Raw genomic sequence first — 16,580 nt, forward strand, 5'->3', positions numbered from 1 at the left:
AACTGCTTTGTTGATCCTGACGGTGCAGTCTGTTGGAAAGTAAAGATTCCTTGAGAGATCAGAACCACGTCCGTTGTTTCTCTGATTTAAAGGTGAACAGGCCTGTGTCGTTCAAGGAAAGACTCAGCGTTGGTTTTGTTTCTCTGAAACACAAAGTGCCCCATCTAAAGTGATTACAGAGTCTGAGTTGATTTTTCAAAAGCAGAGACTTGTGCCGTTTGCAAACCGCCTGTCGCACTGCTCAAAGACAAAAGACGTTCACCCGAGAAAGTTTTTGGAAACGAATGCCAAATAGACGTGGGGAAAGAGCTGGAGAGGTTTCTGTCTTGTCTGTCGAATTACCTTCTCTTTAGTGCCCTTACATTTGACAAGAAAAGGTTTCATTGCCTCTTTTATCGTGAAGACAATGTTGCTGGTGTTTTTATAAGGAAAAAAAAAAAAAAAAAGTGTATGCCTGGTCTCTCGAGTGATTCTTTTGTTTTTTCTTTTTTTTTTTTTTTTTTTTTTTTTTCTCTTTTTCTCTAGACTGGTGGAATTGAATATGTTCACTGGAAGAAGTTGATCCAGCGAGATGTGAAGCCGGGCGACTTGCTAAGGGGCCGTGGGCAGAGTTCCCTTCTCGCTTCCATTCGTCTAATAAAGGGTGCAGTCTGTTAGGTAGACTGGCTGCAGTACCCAAATTTTTTCGCCAGGCGGCAGCAGCGTGGCCGCCCTGCAGAGTAAGGGCAGCGCATGCGCAGACGGGGCTTGAAGCCAAAGGGGGCGTGGTCTGGGGGAGTAGTCGCGTGGTGATGACGCAATTCCGCTTCTGCGCATGCGCAGAAGAGGTACTGGCAAAACTAAGGGCAGCGCATGCGCAGTGCCGGCTTGAAGCCAAAGGGGGCGTGGTCTCCGGCGGCGTCGCATGCGTATGACGCAATTCCGCTTTCGCGCATGCGCAGAAGAGGTACTGGCAAAACTAAGGGCAGCGCATGCGCAGTGCCGGACTGAAGCCAAAGGGGGCGTGGTCTCCGGCGACGTCGCATGCGTATGACGCAATTCCGCTTTTGCGCGTGCGCGGAAACGGCTTGCCCCCTAGGGGCGGGGCTTCGGCCTCGCACGTACGGGTTACGCAGACGGCCCCGGAAGTGGGGTTCATTTCAAGCCCGCGCGGCGCGCCGCCGCGCCCGTGGCGGTGCGGAGCCTTCGCCGGCAGCCTGGAAGACTTTCGGGCCGGGACGTGCGGCGGCGCGCTGGGTGAGCGCTCGGCCTGAGGGCGGGCGGGCGGGCGGGCGGGGGCCGGCGGGCAGCGGCCGAAGCGGGGGGGGCGGGGCGGGGGATGCGGCGGGCCGGCGCTCGGCCGCGGCGGGGAGCGCCTGGTGCCGGCGGCGGGCGGGCTGAGGCGGGCGGCCCGGCCCGGCCCGGGACCGGCGGGGCTGCCGGCCGTTCTCGTCTCCCCGGCAGCGACGGTGGTCAGCGGGCTCCTCACGGTGCTGCCTATTTTGGGCTGGGTTTTTTTTTTTTTTTTTTTTTTTTTGTCTCTCGGGGCTGCGCCGCTACCTCAGCGAGGAGGCGAGGAGCGGCGGCGGGGCGGCCCCGGTGCTCGCCGCTTGTGGCGGCCTGGCGGGGCCCGGGAGAGGGAGGGGTCGGCCCGCGGCGACCTGCCGCCCCCCCCCCCCCCCCCCGCCGCCTCTGGGCTGCCCGGGCAGCCGCCGCAGCTCTGCGCGGGGCTTTGTCTTTCCCCCAGCCGCCGGCCTGAGCCGCGGCAGCCGGCTGGGACTGGAAGCGCCCTGCAAGTCTGACGGGGGTATCGCTGCCGTGCATGTTGTCTGCCTGTCTACCGATCGTTCCTGCCTCTTGTTCTGCTGGGGTAATTCCTTTGGGTAACGCGTCGGGCTCCGAATGGAGTGCATCCTGACTTCCTCCTGACCCCTGCGAGACGTTACCGGTGTTTGCCTTCCTCGTGTTTCACAGGGCCTCGGCTGTCGTGTGCGGAGAAGCTGTCAGCCTTGTCAGAAGAGAGCGTGTAGCCAGCAAGCGCGTCGTGGTGCTTCGGGACCAAGCTGATACCGCAGGCGTCCGTCTTTTGTTTGCGAAAAGGGATCGCGAGGAAACGTGCCGGTCTCGGAGGGGGAAGAGGTAGGAGGCAGCTTTCAACCGCTTTTAGGCTTAACTCCTGCGTTCCTGAGAACGGTTCTGGGCTTTGAGGGGTTTGCTTTTGGCTTTTTGCCTTAAGCTCGTCCTCCGTCACCGCTGTCGGCGTGCGCCGAGCCGCTGCTTAGGGAACGGCGGCGGTACAGGCTGTGTGCGTGCCGACCGTCCTCGAGGCTGTAGCTGTATCCTACCCTAAAAAAAGCTTTCCGTAATACCCTGCTTCCGTTAGGACGCAATTTTCTCGAGTTCCCCCCCCACCTCAGGGTGATTTTCCCACACCCCTAACCCCAGCCCCTAACCCCACCTGCAACACCCCGTTTTCTCTTAGGCTTTTAGGAGTGGCCTGAGAGGTGCTTGCAGGGTGTTCCGTTTTGCCTTAGACAGCTTAGGAGACCAACCAAATGCCTGGAGATCTGTATCTATCGTTAGGCTCCTAGTGAGATTCACACAAAACCAGTATGTGTGGGCACATTCTCCTAGCAGCTCAGTGTCTTTTTGCTGTTGCAGAGGTGATTCCAGGCGGAGTTGACCAGTGGGGTTCTCTGGCTGAGGGGAAGACCAGCAGTCAGCTGGTGGATGTGCTTCTGGAAGAAATAGGAACGGGAGCTCTAAGAGAGAAATGGCTTCCCTGCATGGGTATGTGGAAGCTTTCTTCACTGCTTGTTTCCACTGAGATTAATTGGTAATAAATACCCATTAGGAAGGTGGGAGAATTACTTTCATGGCAGGTGTCTTCAATATTCACCACCTTCTTAGTGTAAACACTGAAAACTATAAAGCCAGGAAAACTCAGGTGCACTAGAAAAGCTGAAACAGTGAGCATACTGAAGATATAGCTGAAGTAGCCACACTTTACAATGATGCCACGTGAACCACCAGACATGCAGGTATTTCTAGTGGGCTCAAGCCCCTGCTAATGCTGCACTGTATGGCCAAGCCAAAGGAACAGCTTCCTGCTGCTGAAAAGCCTCATCCTCCTCCCCTCTCCCTGCCCCGGTACTGGTGGCCGTGACCGGGAAGTGTCCAGCAGAGCAGTATTTGGGTTTTCCCAGGTTACTTCTCTGCTGATGAGATTAATTCAGACAAGCACTAGAATGACTAAGTAGCAAGACTACATAGCAAGGAATGACTGCTTCTTGTGGCATGAGGAAGTTCATTCCACTCACAATGTCCCATTGCACCGCACCCCAGCACATGGGGGAAGCAGGCAATGATACAGGCACAAGGACGCGTTGCAAGGATTCTTCACATCATACTAAGCACGACTGTATCCAGAGGTTCTCTCTGGGAATAGAGTAGCATTTCTTTGATCCTTCGACATCTTTTCCTCAGCCTTTCCAGAAGCTTGAACTGTTTTCCCTGCCATTCCTGAAAGGTATTTCCAAGGAAGATCTTTCCTTTTCTGGTTTTGTTGGGCAGAACCTCTCAGAGAGTCCTGGTTTTTTCCACCCTGGAGCACTCGAGACAAGTTGCAAAGGTGCTGACAGATGTGTTTTGTAGTACTGCGAGACCCACACAAATGACCTATCCCTAATTTAATCCCTAAATCCCTAAAACAAATGTAATCCTTAATTAAATCTCTACTTTAATCCCTAAAACTTAAGTAACGTCAGTTTAATTCTTTGAATAAGGATATGTAGTCAATGAGGTCTTCAGTACTGTACCTGCTTGCATAAACTAGTTCTTGGATTGGCTCTTTCCCTTTCAGGAGAATGGGATTAAATTAGTTTTATTAGACTAGCTAGGTTTATCAGACTAACAAAGCTGGAGTGCCCACCGCAAGCTCTAACACCTGAAGGCCCTCTGCAGACAACGGCAGTGCAAGCTTGTGCCTTTTCTGTGATGGGAGTTTTTCCCATATTCTTTCTCTTTATTTCCACTTTTCACATGGAAATTCCATTTCTAGGAGAGCCGAGTTATTTTCATGCACATTGAGAGGCAGCTCCTATGCAGACCGGAACACATGTTCAGTGCTAACACAGCTGTAATTTCTTTCAGGAGGAGGAGGGGAGCGCTGAAGCTTTCGTGGCCAAGCCCCGGAGCCAGGATGTCAGGGAGAAGCAGGAGTATCTGAGCCAGCTGAAGAACAAGCTGGGAGATCTACTGTAAGTATGGAGGGAAGGGGCTGATGGGGACAGTATCTCAGGACCGCACGTGCAGAGGGAACCCCGCAGTGGACGCAGTGTGAGTGGCCAGCGCAGGGCTCCCTGCGCTACAGAGCTGTGCCCGTTGCAGTGAATGCCAAGACCTGGCGGAACACTGCAAGCAGCAGTCCCCAACCCAAAGAACTTTGGTATGGCAGACAGCGAGCAGAGATCAGTTGTACCAATAATCCCCTTCGGTACAGTGCTCCTCTGTCGTGACGGAGGGAAGACACAGTCACTCAATATGAGTGATCAGCAGACTTCGTTTATTGTACCTTACAGTCACCTTTTATGCCTTGTTATAATTAGCTCATACATATTACAGAAGTTAAGCTCATTATTGGTTAGTTGCCTAAATATCAAGCCCACCCCTAGTTTCTCTTCTGTAGTTATCTGTTCCCACCTGCAACATTCTTTTCCCACTGAAATCTTCCTGTTACTGTGTAACAAGAACAGCCAAAGACAGTGTATTTTTGCTTTACTTCAGATAAGCTGAGAGCGATGTGCATTTTTGTCCAGCCAGCTAGACTATGTTTATGTGAACTTTTTCAGCTAGCCAGTTATCCACACTCCTCAGCTCTCCAAAAATAGCAGTAAAATCCTGTACATCTTCAGAGACTGGTTCTGAGGAGTGGGAAGAGCAAATCTGAGAAATAATTCCACCTCAAAACAAGAGGCAATTACTGCATTGAAAAAAAGTCTGGTGCCACACCGAGCACCAAGGAGAACGCCAGAGGTGGGCAAGTGCCTGTGAAGTGAAATCCTGTCCAACATGGACACTGAATTAGCAAGAGGTACAGTTCTGTAATAAGGGATATCAATGCACAATAGAGTGAAATTAAGGTCTTCCCAGGTTATCATGAATCTAAGATTTCTTAACTTCCGTTCAGTTTGAAGTTTAGCATTCACCAGTCTTTATTGCACATGTATTTAACAACGGGATACTAGTAGAGGCAGAGATGACTGTATCAAAAGACATCTCTGTTCTGCATTTCGGGCAACATGGATTCTCACTGTGACACAAGTAAGTAAATGTTCTTTTCACATACCACAACGTAATGGTGACTGTGTTGTCAATTTGTTAAAGAGCTGAGATCAATTGATTTTATTGGTTTGATTATCTGATTTTATAGAGTTATTTTATAGAATAGAAATATAGGAGGATAAAAATATATGTTGAAGAAAGTTATGATTATTTAGTAAAAGTAGTTGTGAGACCCTTTGTACATTTTGTACTAAGGCCAGAAGAATGGGTTGGAATCATTGTTGAAGCTTAAGTAATAATTTAGGGTTTGAAAGGTTTTTTTGTATCTAACTAGTCTTCTGTATATAGAAAGTATATTGAGATGTCAGAATGTAGGATTAATGGGAACTGGGGAGAGTCGACTGGAACAGCTTGTAGTTACCTGCCAAGAAACCATGAACTTTAGTAAAAGGTAATTCCGGCAGGGGGAGATCGCGACCACCAACTCATATACCACCTACCCAAATCGTACCCCAGACCCATTTCTGGATCTTTCTAAGCTCTACTGCGCAGAATCGGATATAGGAGGAGAATATGTTAATGATTTACGGGAAATATCATGGTTATGTATGAATACTTAATGAATTTGTATGAATAAGTTTTATATATGGTGTCTGATTTTGAGACCTGGCGTGCGTTGATCGTGAGAGGACTCGCTCACGCACCCGGCCGTCAATAAAGAAGTGTCTGCTTATCTACATCACATTGGTGTCGATAAGTTCTTTATTCCGAGATTTCGGTAACAACTGTGTTGTTTTGGAACAGAGAGGGGAAGGCAGATGATCTGAAGACTGCTTTCTGTGCGATTGATCCCAGTATCGACGATCAGACGCTAGATACCTACATTGGCCTGCCAGACCAGGAAGATGTGCCTGTGGAAACTGCACTGGAGAGGCTGCTTGCTGGATATGCGAGACAAGTAGGGCCCTCGCCCAGGGAGGGAAGCATGACCGGCTTTGGAGGGGAGGAAGGAGACTTCCAATAATAAGAATAAATGGACTGTTTGATCTACAGGTTTGGGTGCCAAGCCGAGAGTTGGAGTTACTGCGTTAAATACTTCTTCCCATTGCATATGGAGGTACAGCTTGTAAGAGCTGAGAGGGTGGGCTAGCTTGAGCTATCGGAAGCACTTTCATCTTAAGCAGCACAGCACTCCAAGACAATTTTACAGCCTCTGCAGAGTCATTTTAGCTCAGCAAGACCTGTGGTGGGAGGCTGCCTGATCCCCAGACAGAGGCTTCACACCCCCAGGGCACCAAGGCACTTCAGGGTGTCAGGCGCTCTGCTTGGTGACACAAGAGCTGTGCTCCACAGCCATTGCTGGAACCTGAGAAGCCACCATCAGGCTCCAGGCTGCAGCGTGGCTGCTTTGGCCCTTGGCCCTTACAGTCCCTTGTCTCAAAGAAAGAGGGTTTCAAAGATTCCTTTGCAAAATAAGGTGCCAGTTGCAAGCAAAAGGTGAGTTCAGCCCACATGAAGTTTGCTATCATGTCTGTCCCTGAGGAGACTTTTGTCTTGGTGTGGCTGCTGTTGTCCAGTATGAAATCACTGGACAGATGTTCGGGTGCTGCCCCACGAGTAGATTTAACCAAACTCTGAGCTGCAAAAGTCATCCAAGCATAGAAAAACAGAAATCGGTCCCTTGCTTCAAGGAAGGCACCACGTGCCCTTTGGTAACTTTACTCAGTCGTCCCTACTCATAGTGTCCGCTTTGCCCTGCACATAGCCCTCTCTAGGGAGGGGAGGGAGGGTTCTGGAAACAAAAAAAACTGTAGGAAAACAGCTCTGCTGTGGTCATGCCTGAATTGCCAAGTAACTGGAGCAAACCTGAGAAGCAAAACCCTTTCTTTTTCTTGCGATGTAGGCATATGAAAAGTAGAAAGGGGTAAGCTGAAACCCAAAGACACCTTCCTGATAAAGCACTAGTTTTGTAAACTTGTCAAAACTGATTGCATTTGTAAAGCGGGAAGGCACCACAGCTGGTGTGACACAGCATGTGCCACCTAGAGGTACGAGGCCCTGGGGCTTTCTGCCTTAATATTAGAACCTGGTGCCAGGCACTTCCAACACAAGTCACAAAATAGCAGGAAAGAGCTCCACCAACCGGGCGGCTGCAGTACCCAATTATATTTCGCTAGATGGCAGCAGCGCTCCACCAACAGGGCCGGCTGCAGTACCCAACTACATTTCGCTAGATGGCAGCAGCGCTCCACCAACAGGGCCGGCTGCAATACCCAATTACCTTTCGCTAGATGGCAGCAGCGCTCCACCAACAGGGCCGGCTGCAGTACCCAAATATATTTCGCTAGATGGCAGCAGCGCTCCACCAACAGGGCCGGCTGCAGTACCCAAGTATATTTCGCTAGATGGCAGCAGCGCTCCACCAACAGGGCCGGCTGCAATACCCAATTACATTTCGCTAGATGGCAGCAGCGCTCCACCAACAGGGCCGGCTGCAATACCCAATTACCTTTCGCTAGATGGCAGCAGCGCTCCACCAACAGGGCCGGCTGCAATACCCAATTACCTTTCGCTAGATGGCAGCAGCGCTCCACCAACAGGGCCGGCTGCAATATCCAACTACATTTCGCTAGATGGCAGCAGCGCTCCACCAACCGGGCGGCTGCAGTACCCAATAACCTTTCGCTAGATGACAGCAGCGCTCCACCAACCGGGCGGCTGCAATACCCAATTACCTTTCGCTAGATGGCAGCCGCGCTCCACCAACAGGGTCGGCTGCAATACCCAATAACCTTTCGCTAGATGGCAGCAGCGCTCCACCAACAGGGCCGGCTGCAGTACCCAATAACCTTTCGCTAGATGGCAGCAGCGCTCCACCAACAGGGCCGGCTGCAGTACCCAACTACCTTTCGCTAGATGGCAGCAGCGCTCCACCAACAGGGCCGGCTGCAATACCCAATTACATTTCGCTAGATGGCAGCAGCGCTCCACCAACAGGGCCGGCTGCAGTACCCAAATATATTTCGCTAGATGGCAGCAGCGCTCCAGCAACCCGGCGGCTGCATTACGCAATTTTTTCTCGCCAGATGGCAGAAGCGCTCCACCAACCCCACAGAGACACGGGGGCGAGCTCAGAGGAGCCCGCGGCGGCACCGAGCCCCTTCCCGGCCCGACGCAGAAGGGGAGCGCCAGCCCCTCCTCGGCCGGCTCCGCCCACGCCCGCCGGCCCCGCCCACGCCCGCCGGTCCCGGCCCCGCCCCGGAAAGTGGGCTCATTTCCGGTCCGCGCGGCGCGGGGCTTACCCGGCAGCCTGGAAGACTTTCGGGCCGGGACGTGCGGCGGCGCGCTGGGTGAGCGCTCGGGCTGAGGGCGGGCGGGCGGGGACCGGCGGGCAGCGGCCGAGAGGGGGGGGGGATGCGGCGGGCCGGCGCTCGGCCGCGGCGGGGAGCGCCTGGTGCCGGCGGCGGGCGGGCTGAGGCGGGCGGCCTGGCCCGGCCCGGCCCGGGACCGGCGGGGCTGCCGGCCGTTCTCGTCTCCCCGGCAGCGACGGTGGTCAGCGGGCTCCTCACGGTGCTGCCTATTTTGGGCTGGGTTTGTTTTTTTTTTTTTTCGTCTCTCGGGGCTGCGCCGCTACCTCAGCGAGGAGGCGAGGAGCGGCGGCGGGGCGGCCCCGGTGCTCGCCGCTTGTGGCGGCCTGGCGGGGCCCGGGAGAGGGAGGGGTCGGCCCGCGGCGACCTGCCGCCCCCCCCCGCCGCCTCTGGGCTGCCCGGGCAGCCGCCGCAGCTCTGCGCGGGGCTTTGTCTTTCCCCCAGCCGCCGGCCTGAGCCGCGGCAGCGGGCTGGGGCTGCCGGACCCCGCGGGCCGCAGAGGCTGCCCTTGGGGCCTGCGGTCAGGCTGTCGCAGGGGGGTGGCTCGGGAGCCTCTGCCCGCCCCTGCGAGCGGGCAAGGGAAAGAAAAGAAAGCCGGGAGCGGACTCCGCCCCCCCCTCCCCGTTGTTGTTTTCTCTAAAAAGTATTACAAACGGCAAGCGCTTAGCTGCCGGGGAGGGTCGGGAGGCAGCAGCTCAGGTGTCTGGCAGATCCTGTGTCGTGACAGTCAGCTCCTGGGCCAGAGCAGCCGAGGGGAAGAGGCCTTTTGATTTGCTTCCCATTGAAACGGGGGTCTTTCGTTTTTCCTTTGTACCTAGTAGGTTCATCTGGAATCGTACGTTGACAGATCAAGGGGAGCTCAACTGAAGGTCAGTCTAGATGTTACTTTTCCACGTGTGCCTTGCGCTTGTGAGTCGGACTGCTGAGTGTGGAGGGATAACTTTTGCACTTGCCCGGGGCCCGCAAGGCTCCGTGTGCCCGCTGCTTCCGAGTGCTGCGCTGCTGCTTGGGCAACAGCCGGGGACGAATTGCTGGTCCCTCATGCTTACACAGCCAGGCCTGCTAGGCGCTTAAACCAGGGCGTCCGGTCGGGCAGTGTTATTTTTCTAGATTGTAAATGAGCCTGAGGCATAAACCCACTTAACGTTTCTGTATGGCGGCGTACTTTGTCAGAGAGCTCAGTCGCACTGACGGAGCTGGCACAGAGTTCCCTTGGGACTCCAGATTTGACTGTCTTGTTGAGAGGCTCCGGAGCCTGCTTTGGAAGTCACTTGACGAGGCACAGCTTTGCCGTTAATTTTGTACTTGAATTCTGACTGTAATGCCAAGGCCACGTGTTACCCTTTCTCCAGAAGTTATAAAAGCAGAAGAGCTTTAAGAATCTGATTACCTTTTAACTAAATTCAAAACAAAGTTGTGGGATGAAGTAACTGGAAGTCCTGCAAGTCTGACGGGGGTATCGCTGCCGTGCATGTTGTCTGCCTGTCTACCGATCGTTCCTGCCTCTTGTTCTGCTGGGGTAATTCCTTTGGGTAACGCGTTGGGCTCCGAATGTAGTGCATCTTGACTTCCTCCCGACCCCTGAGATGTTATCGGTCTTTGCCTTCCTCATGTTTCACAGGGCGTCGGAAGGCCAGAGAGACTGGAAGCCTCGGCTGTTGTGTGCGGAGAAGCTGTCAGCCTACTAAGAGAGCATGTAGCCAGCAAGTGCATCGTGGTGCTTCGATACCAAGCAGGATCCAGACCTCAATATTTTTGTGAAAACAGATCACAAGGAAATGTGCTGATGTTGAAGGGGGAAAGGTGGCAGGGGAAGAGGTAGGAGGCAGCTTTCAACCAATTTTAGGCTTAACTCCTGTGTTCCTGAAAATGGTTCTGGGCTTTGAGAGGTTTGCTTTTGGCTTTTTGCCTTAAGCGTGTCTACCTTTCAGGGTAACGCTTTCTTGGAAGTTGGAAACAGTTCTTCTTGGACACCAAACCAAACCCCGTACCTGGGAGGGCCATTTAATATGCTGCACCATGTGTTTTATTCCCTGTTGGTCACTTGACCCTAGCCATGCACGCTCTCCTGGTTTGGCACGTTCTTACCCTGCTGGCTGAAATATTCTGTCTTTTCACTTCCTCGGCTTGCCACAGGCCATAACAACTGTGTGTTCATAGACAGCTTTCCTTGCTTGCTGCTTTCAAATTTGAGTGAGGATGCCATGGATGTAGCAGGAGAGCAGCAGCAGGACGTAGAGCACAAGCCGTTTAAACAACGCTTGGATAAAGCTGCCAATCATGTGACTCCAGAAGCCGAGAGATATGGTAAGATGCTATTCTGCCTTTCTTGGATGGATGCTCTCGTAGTCTTTCCAACACTGTATGCCTGCTATGAGGTTCATGGGAACAGGGGATGGCTGAATTCAGAGCATTTTAAACACCACAAATTCTTGAAGAGTTCATAGGAGACCAGTCTATTACACTCACAGATGCGACCAGCTCCTGTTTGTTATAGTCGGTACTTTTGTGAGGCAAGTCTTTGCCTAGTCCCTCTGAAATTGCAACAAGGACTTATGGCTGCATTTCAGGAGTAAAGCTTCTGAGTGAATAGGCTTTTCCTACTAGAAATCAAGGAGCTGTTCTGGCCAAACTTGACTTTGGTTGCATCTTTAAATCCTGGTAGGCTGACAAACGGGACAAGCTGGTTAGAGGAATGAGCCTCTCTCCAGGGAAGGCTCCACTGTCTTGACCCTTAAGCCTGAACTTGCATCTTACTACATTTATGTTGTGTGTTTTAATGCATACCTCATAAATATATTTCAGTTGATTTATCCGTTAGTTACAAGTTGGAGTAAGGGATCCTTTGCTATACATAAACCTCTCCTCTGCATTTTTACGTGTTATGCCTTATGACTTACTGTTGTATTTCAATACAAACCAGGAACAATTCTGGTAGCGTTGCAATCTAAGTGTCCTGACTTTTCGTTTCCAAAACGTGAGCTCCTTATTAGTTGTTCTGGGAGATAGTGTAGTTCTGTGTATTGTCATGAACTAAATTTGTTGATTTGTTGTCACTCAGATTTAACTTTTCTATTCTTGAAGCTGAAAGGCTAAACTAAGCCAAGAGCTGAACAGTGGGTAGGTACAAGAGCTTCTGCTGTTGTCACGGTGTGGTGATAGCATACTTACTGTTGTGTCATTTAGCAGCCTTTCTGTATTCAGAGGCTGTGGTGTTACGAATGTAATCTCTGGGCACAAACCCCACTTTTCTGGATCTAATTTTCTGTTAACGCATGTAGGCCTCCTGCCTTACTTGTGTTGCCAGCCTCCACCGGGATTACTCGGTCTGAACTGGTTGTTCTTGCTCCTTATATTATCAATGGAAAGGAAACTTGTAGGGAGCAAACAGTCTTATCTAGAAGAGGCATTTTGAAAGCGATCAAGTTGCATTGCATGCAACAAAGAAGTTCTTCTGCCGTCTGGAAAAAGTACGTGGCTAGTTAGATGATGGGTTTTGTTTGGATCATCTTTGTAGTACAGGAAACAACTGTCCAAATTTTGGTCCTCTGTTAACATGATGATTTTCTTTTTTCCTTTTTTTTTTATTTCTCCTTCTTGTAACTCTTAAGGAATTATGAGCACAAGCTGACCCACTGTCAGCAAACAGAGCTGAAATAAGTTTTCTTTGGTGCCTGTGTTTAGCTCTTCTAAGAAATCCTGTAGACAGCAGGATGTTATTTGAGGTTGCAGAGGCCAAGTTAGGTCTTAGAGTTTTTGTGTGCTCTATGTTTTTTTTTCAGCAACACAACTTCTGTGTCGCTGGATTCAGAATTCAACAGTCTTAATCCCCACCTTGAAGGGATTTCTGAATGACTTCTCAGTTGGCTTATGGAGGATTTTTTTAGCAAGGTGGCATTGTATTCTTTGATCCATTTCTGAAACGGCCTGCACTTTTACCAAAATGCTACAAAGGTGTCCCAAGGTGTTTCTCATGTGCTGCATGTAAGATAAGGCCTTTGCAATATCTAAACTCGATGTTATTCAGCATGTGTGTCGCTCCCTCGGTACTTGCTAGTGTGAATGATGCTTGCCAAGTGGTTATTCCACTGTGCTGGTCTTGGAAAAACTATAGGTGTATTTGTAAGAAACTGCAGATGAAAACTACTAAATCCTGGTATATCTGACTTGGTTTTGTGTGAGGCTAAGTCTGGTGTTACTGCACGAATCATAAAATCATGGAATCTGTGAATCAGCAGACTGCCTACTATTGAGTGAGAAACATTACCCAATGATTGTCTTCTTGCTGCTCACCTCTGAGCCCTGTATCATATATGCGCCTTCACCTTTGCATGTCTATGAGCATTTAAAGGAAAACTTATTGTGGAAATAAATACAGCATAATGCAGGTGATCCATCCAGGTTTCCTGCATCTTGTTAGTCCATGTCTTGCCCATGCCCGTGGGTCTGGTCCTGGCATTGTGTTCAGATCTTGTTTCACAGCCACTAGAAAGTGCTGAACTGTAAGAACAGTTTCAGTGCAGTATGCTTTGCTTCTTGTCCCCAGTGCCACTACACGCACCTGAAAGAAGTGTGATTTCTTGTCTCGTATCCAGAACCCTGGCATACAGGGCTTAGGCTGGCTGGATCAGGCTGTCAGGGCCTGCATGGTGCTTCCAGGCCACCATGCTGTAGCCAGTGATGCCTGTCCGTGGTGGTGGGGCCAGCGACATGACACATGTCAGCTGTTTGGGCAGGCCATGCACCGTGATTTAGTCTGACATCTTTACCTCAGCGGTTGAGCAAGAGCCGTGGCAGTCCATGTCCTCTACAGCTGTCTGTGTAGATGTTTGAGGAGCCGTGTTTGGCTTTTGAGCTTCCATTTGGCTTTCAGCTTTACAGGTCACCTGTGGCCCTGGGTGATGGACCTCTTCCTGCCGATTGCTCACGGGCTGAGTTTTGTCAAATACCTTCTGTATTTTTGAAGGACCATGTAAATAAAAGATAGGGTATATGGTAATAGTAAGGCTCATAGCACCTTTTTTAGTTAAAGGGAAAAGTATACAACAAAGCCATCATCTTTTGAGACCAGCCAAACTTGCAACTGAGAGTTTTGCCGTTGTTTTATGATTGTGAAATGTTTTCTAAGCTCTTTGTGCTGAGAAAGGGGAGCTTTAATTGTCACCTAACAGGAATACAAATTGTATTGTTACTTTTATATTCATTTAGTTGACTACACCTTTAAGATGCAGCACTTAAACCAGCTTCTAGCTGATATTTTGAAGTTTTCTGAGAAAAGAATCCCGAGGGAAGAAATGCTGAAAGCATATGTTAGGAAGATTTGATTGAGGACTTGAGGCAGTGAGGGCAAATGAGTGGCTGCCATACTGAATAATTTTCTTCCCTCTTTCTATAGGAAATTGTACTGGTAGAGTTAAAGAAACTGGACCCAAGACTGTATTGCTACAGTTTGTGGCAGTTTCAGACAAGATTGGTGTTCTGTGGCATTTGCATGTTTATGTGGAGCTAATAAAATGTAGAACGTACTGGTATGCTTATGACTTGGAAATCACTGTTATGACTTTTAATGTGTGTTGTTCTGGAGAAACAGTTTGTCAAATCCCTGCTGTCTGTTCTAGAATTAAGTGGGCTGGTTGGTTTGGTGACAAAGCTTCCACAAGCTTCGTTGCTTCCCCTCCCCCACCCCAAAGAGTATATTGCAGAGTAGAAATTGTTCTCTTTGTTTTACCTTTACGGTGTTCATTGCTACAGAGTACAGCAGGAAGTTCTCAGGTACTTTCTGAGATGGAGGGTGGTGCCAAGTCATCTGTGGTGGAAGAGCAGTGTTCTCTTAAAGATCAATTCTTCCACAGCTTTCTTGCCTAGTCACTGAGTGTTTTCTACTAGAAAAACACATTTATAAAACAGGCGAGGTGATTGTCTGCCAGTGGCAGTATAATGTCTGTTAGTGACAAGTACTAAAGTTTGGACAGAAAGTTTAGCTTTAACTGGTCTTGTTAAAGCAGCAGCAGGGTTTGCCCTGAGTTATTTTCTTTGCTTATTTTTCTAGGCACAGAGTCAAGCCAGGGGATAAGGATTCTGTCTTCACTAGTCCAAATTTCACATCAGAATCATCCGAACAGGTATGTGTCTTTGCGTTACTGTGAGATACTACTGTGCCTTATTACTGGAATGGTGCATACTTTCCAATTCATCAGAAGATATTGCAGCTTCTTGCATCTCTCTGTTATTGTAATAGTGGCCTGTTCTCTTTGATCAGCATGTTTTGTGTAAGGACTTACAGCTGCTTCTCATGTCTATGTATTTTATGTTATTATGTCATTGCAGAAATATTTAGTTGCTTGCTTGTTCACTCTTATCCTTCCCTCCCTTTGCTTTTCTCATCTTTCCCTCTAGTAATTTGTTTTACTTTAACAAGCTCTAATTGTAAGAACTAGCTGAATAAAGCAGTGATTACAAATAAACTCAGTATCTCCTTATGTGGTGGTAACACTTTGGAGGAGAAACAAGCATCCTGCTGTGGTTGGTAATATTTCTGGCGTAACTCTGGGATAAGCCTCTGTGCAGAGTATTCATTCTAGTTGCGTGCTCTATGGTCCACTCCCTGAATGGTTTTCTCAATGTGTTGGAAGTGTTTCTGGTAAATACTGTAGTTTCCCAAGTTTTTCACCATATTCTCGCCAGTATGGGATGCCATTGTAGCGGGGAGAGGCAGCCAACTCATGTACAGGCAACTCTGAGCACAGCACAAGTGTGCCTTTGGGGAGGTCCCTCTGCTCTGGAGTTTCTCTGCTGAGGTTAAAGGCCAGGTGTTCAGCTGTCACATGTTCGTTTTCCCATTCTTTTACCAAGGTTATTGGGTGTCCTTCAGTTACTCTCTTTTGGACTGTCTGTCCATTTCTCTTGTGTTAAAATGGCATAAGCTTGTAGCCCCACGGGTAATTAAATTCCCTATTTCCTTTGGCACTAGTAAGAGTAACTACATACCTTTGTGACAGTGTGAGGAAGCCCGTGGCCTCCGCAGACAGGTGTGAAGGCAGTGCTGTGTTCCCCTGCAGAGCAGCAGCAGGTCAGACCCCTTGCTGTGTGCTTCCCCGGAGCTGTGGGAGGTGGCAAGCCATGCTGGGAAGGCTGGGGGGCAGCTCAGGACCCACAAACTGAGGGCACTCGGGCTGGGGGGTGCAGCTGGGGAGGGCAGGGGGCACCGCCCCACACCCCTGCCAGCCCTGCCCCCTACCCACTGCGAACTTCAGTACCCCCACCGGCCCCTGCTCCAACCTGCGATGTGGTTACCTGCTGTTAATTATAACAGCCTGGTTTTATTTTTAACATCGATTTCTGAAAGGTTTTCTAATGGATATTTACACAGGACCTCTGTCCCGCCCCCATCCCCACAAAAACTCCTTGGCTTTTCACTATTGGAGAAAAAGGAATTTTCAGCATCTTTTGGTGAGCGAGATGCTCGGTGGATGCATAGATAATGTTTGCTTGTTTCTTTGTTTGGTTTTTCTCTCTTCTTTTCTTCAGAGCCATCTTTCAGAATGCTCTGTCTATATAACTCTCTAAATGTGCCCATTCTGGTATAGCATCACGCTGCAGAATCCTTAAGGGGAACATGAAGGTAAAATTTTAAGCTAAGGAAAAGCCTAAGAAAATCAAAGGGTCAGGAAGAGCTGAAAAGGACACTGAAGGACTATGGAAAATCTCAGCCATTCTGCAAAACACAGCATGGGTTTTAGGCACGTCCTCTGCAAAGGAGAAATCCCTCCAGCTGATGGGATAATAGGCACTATTAATTACCAACTTTGTTACAATACCAGAAGTGTTGTAAAAGCAGAAGAAACTATAGATGTCTGGCACTGTGGCCCGGCGGATTATGGAGTAAATGTAAACCTTTAAAAACAAGGCAAACAAAAAAAACCCCAAAAACGACAGAACATGTTAGTTAAC

The 16,580-nt window shown here is 49.8% G+C and overlaps 1 protein-coding gene across 9 annotated transcripts in view; it reads left to right on the forward strand.

The window, feature by feature from the left end:
- Positions 1-997: 997 nt before the first annotated feature.
- The window catches only part of LOC308054072 (uncharacterized protein), a 37,697-nt gene continuing 22,114 nt past the window's right edge, over positions 998-16,580 (forward strand). For 5 of the 9 annotated variants that reach the window (XR_013923936.1, XM_080366284.1, XM_080366283.1 and 2 more), the window contains exons 1-4: positions 998-1,236; positions 9,452-9,499; positions 10,252-10,448; positions 14,680-14,752. Coding sequence is in view for 5 of the 9 variants with exons in the window: in XM_080366284.1 (XP_080222410.1) it covers positions 1,024-1,236; positions 9,452-9,499; positions 10,252-10,448; positions 14,680-14,752 (531 nt within the window). In the remaining 4 variants the exon portion in view is untranslated. Of the gene's footprint in view, positions 1,237-2,131; positions 2,770-4,131; positions 4,243-6,066; positions 6,315-9,451; positions 9,988-10,251; positions 10,449-14,679; positions 14,753-15,999; positions 16,080-16,580 lie in introns of those variants that run through there. The other 4 variants (XM_080366282.1, XR_013923938.1, XR_013923939.1 and 1 more) reach the window with 4 other exon arrangements.

This window comes from Falco punctatus (genome assembly GCF_963210335.1).
Source record: "Falco punctatus genome assembly, chromosome: 15".
Taxonomy (NCBI): domain Eukaryota; kingdom Metazoa; phylum Chordata; class Aves; order Falconiformes; family Falconidae; genus Falco; species Falco punctatus.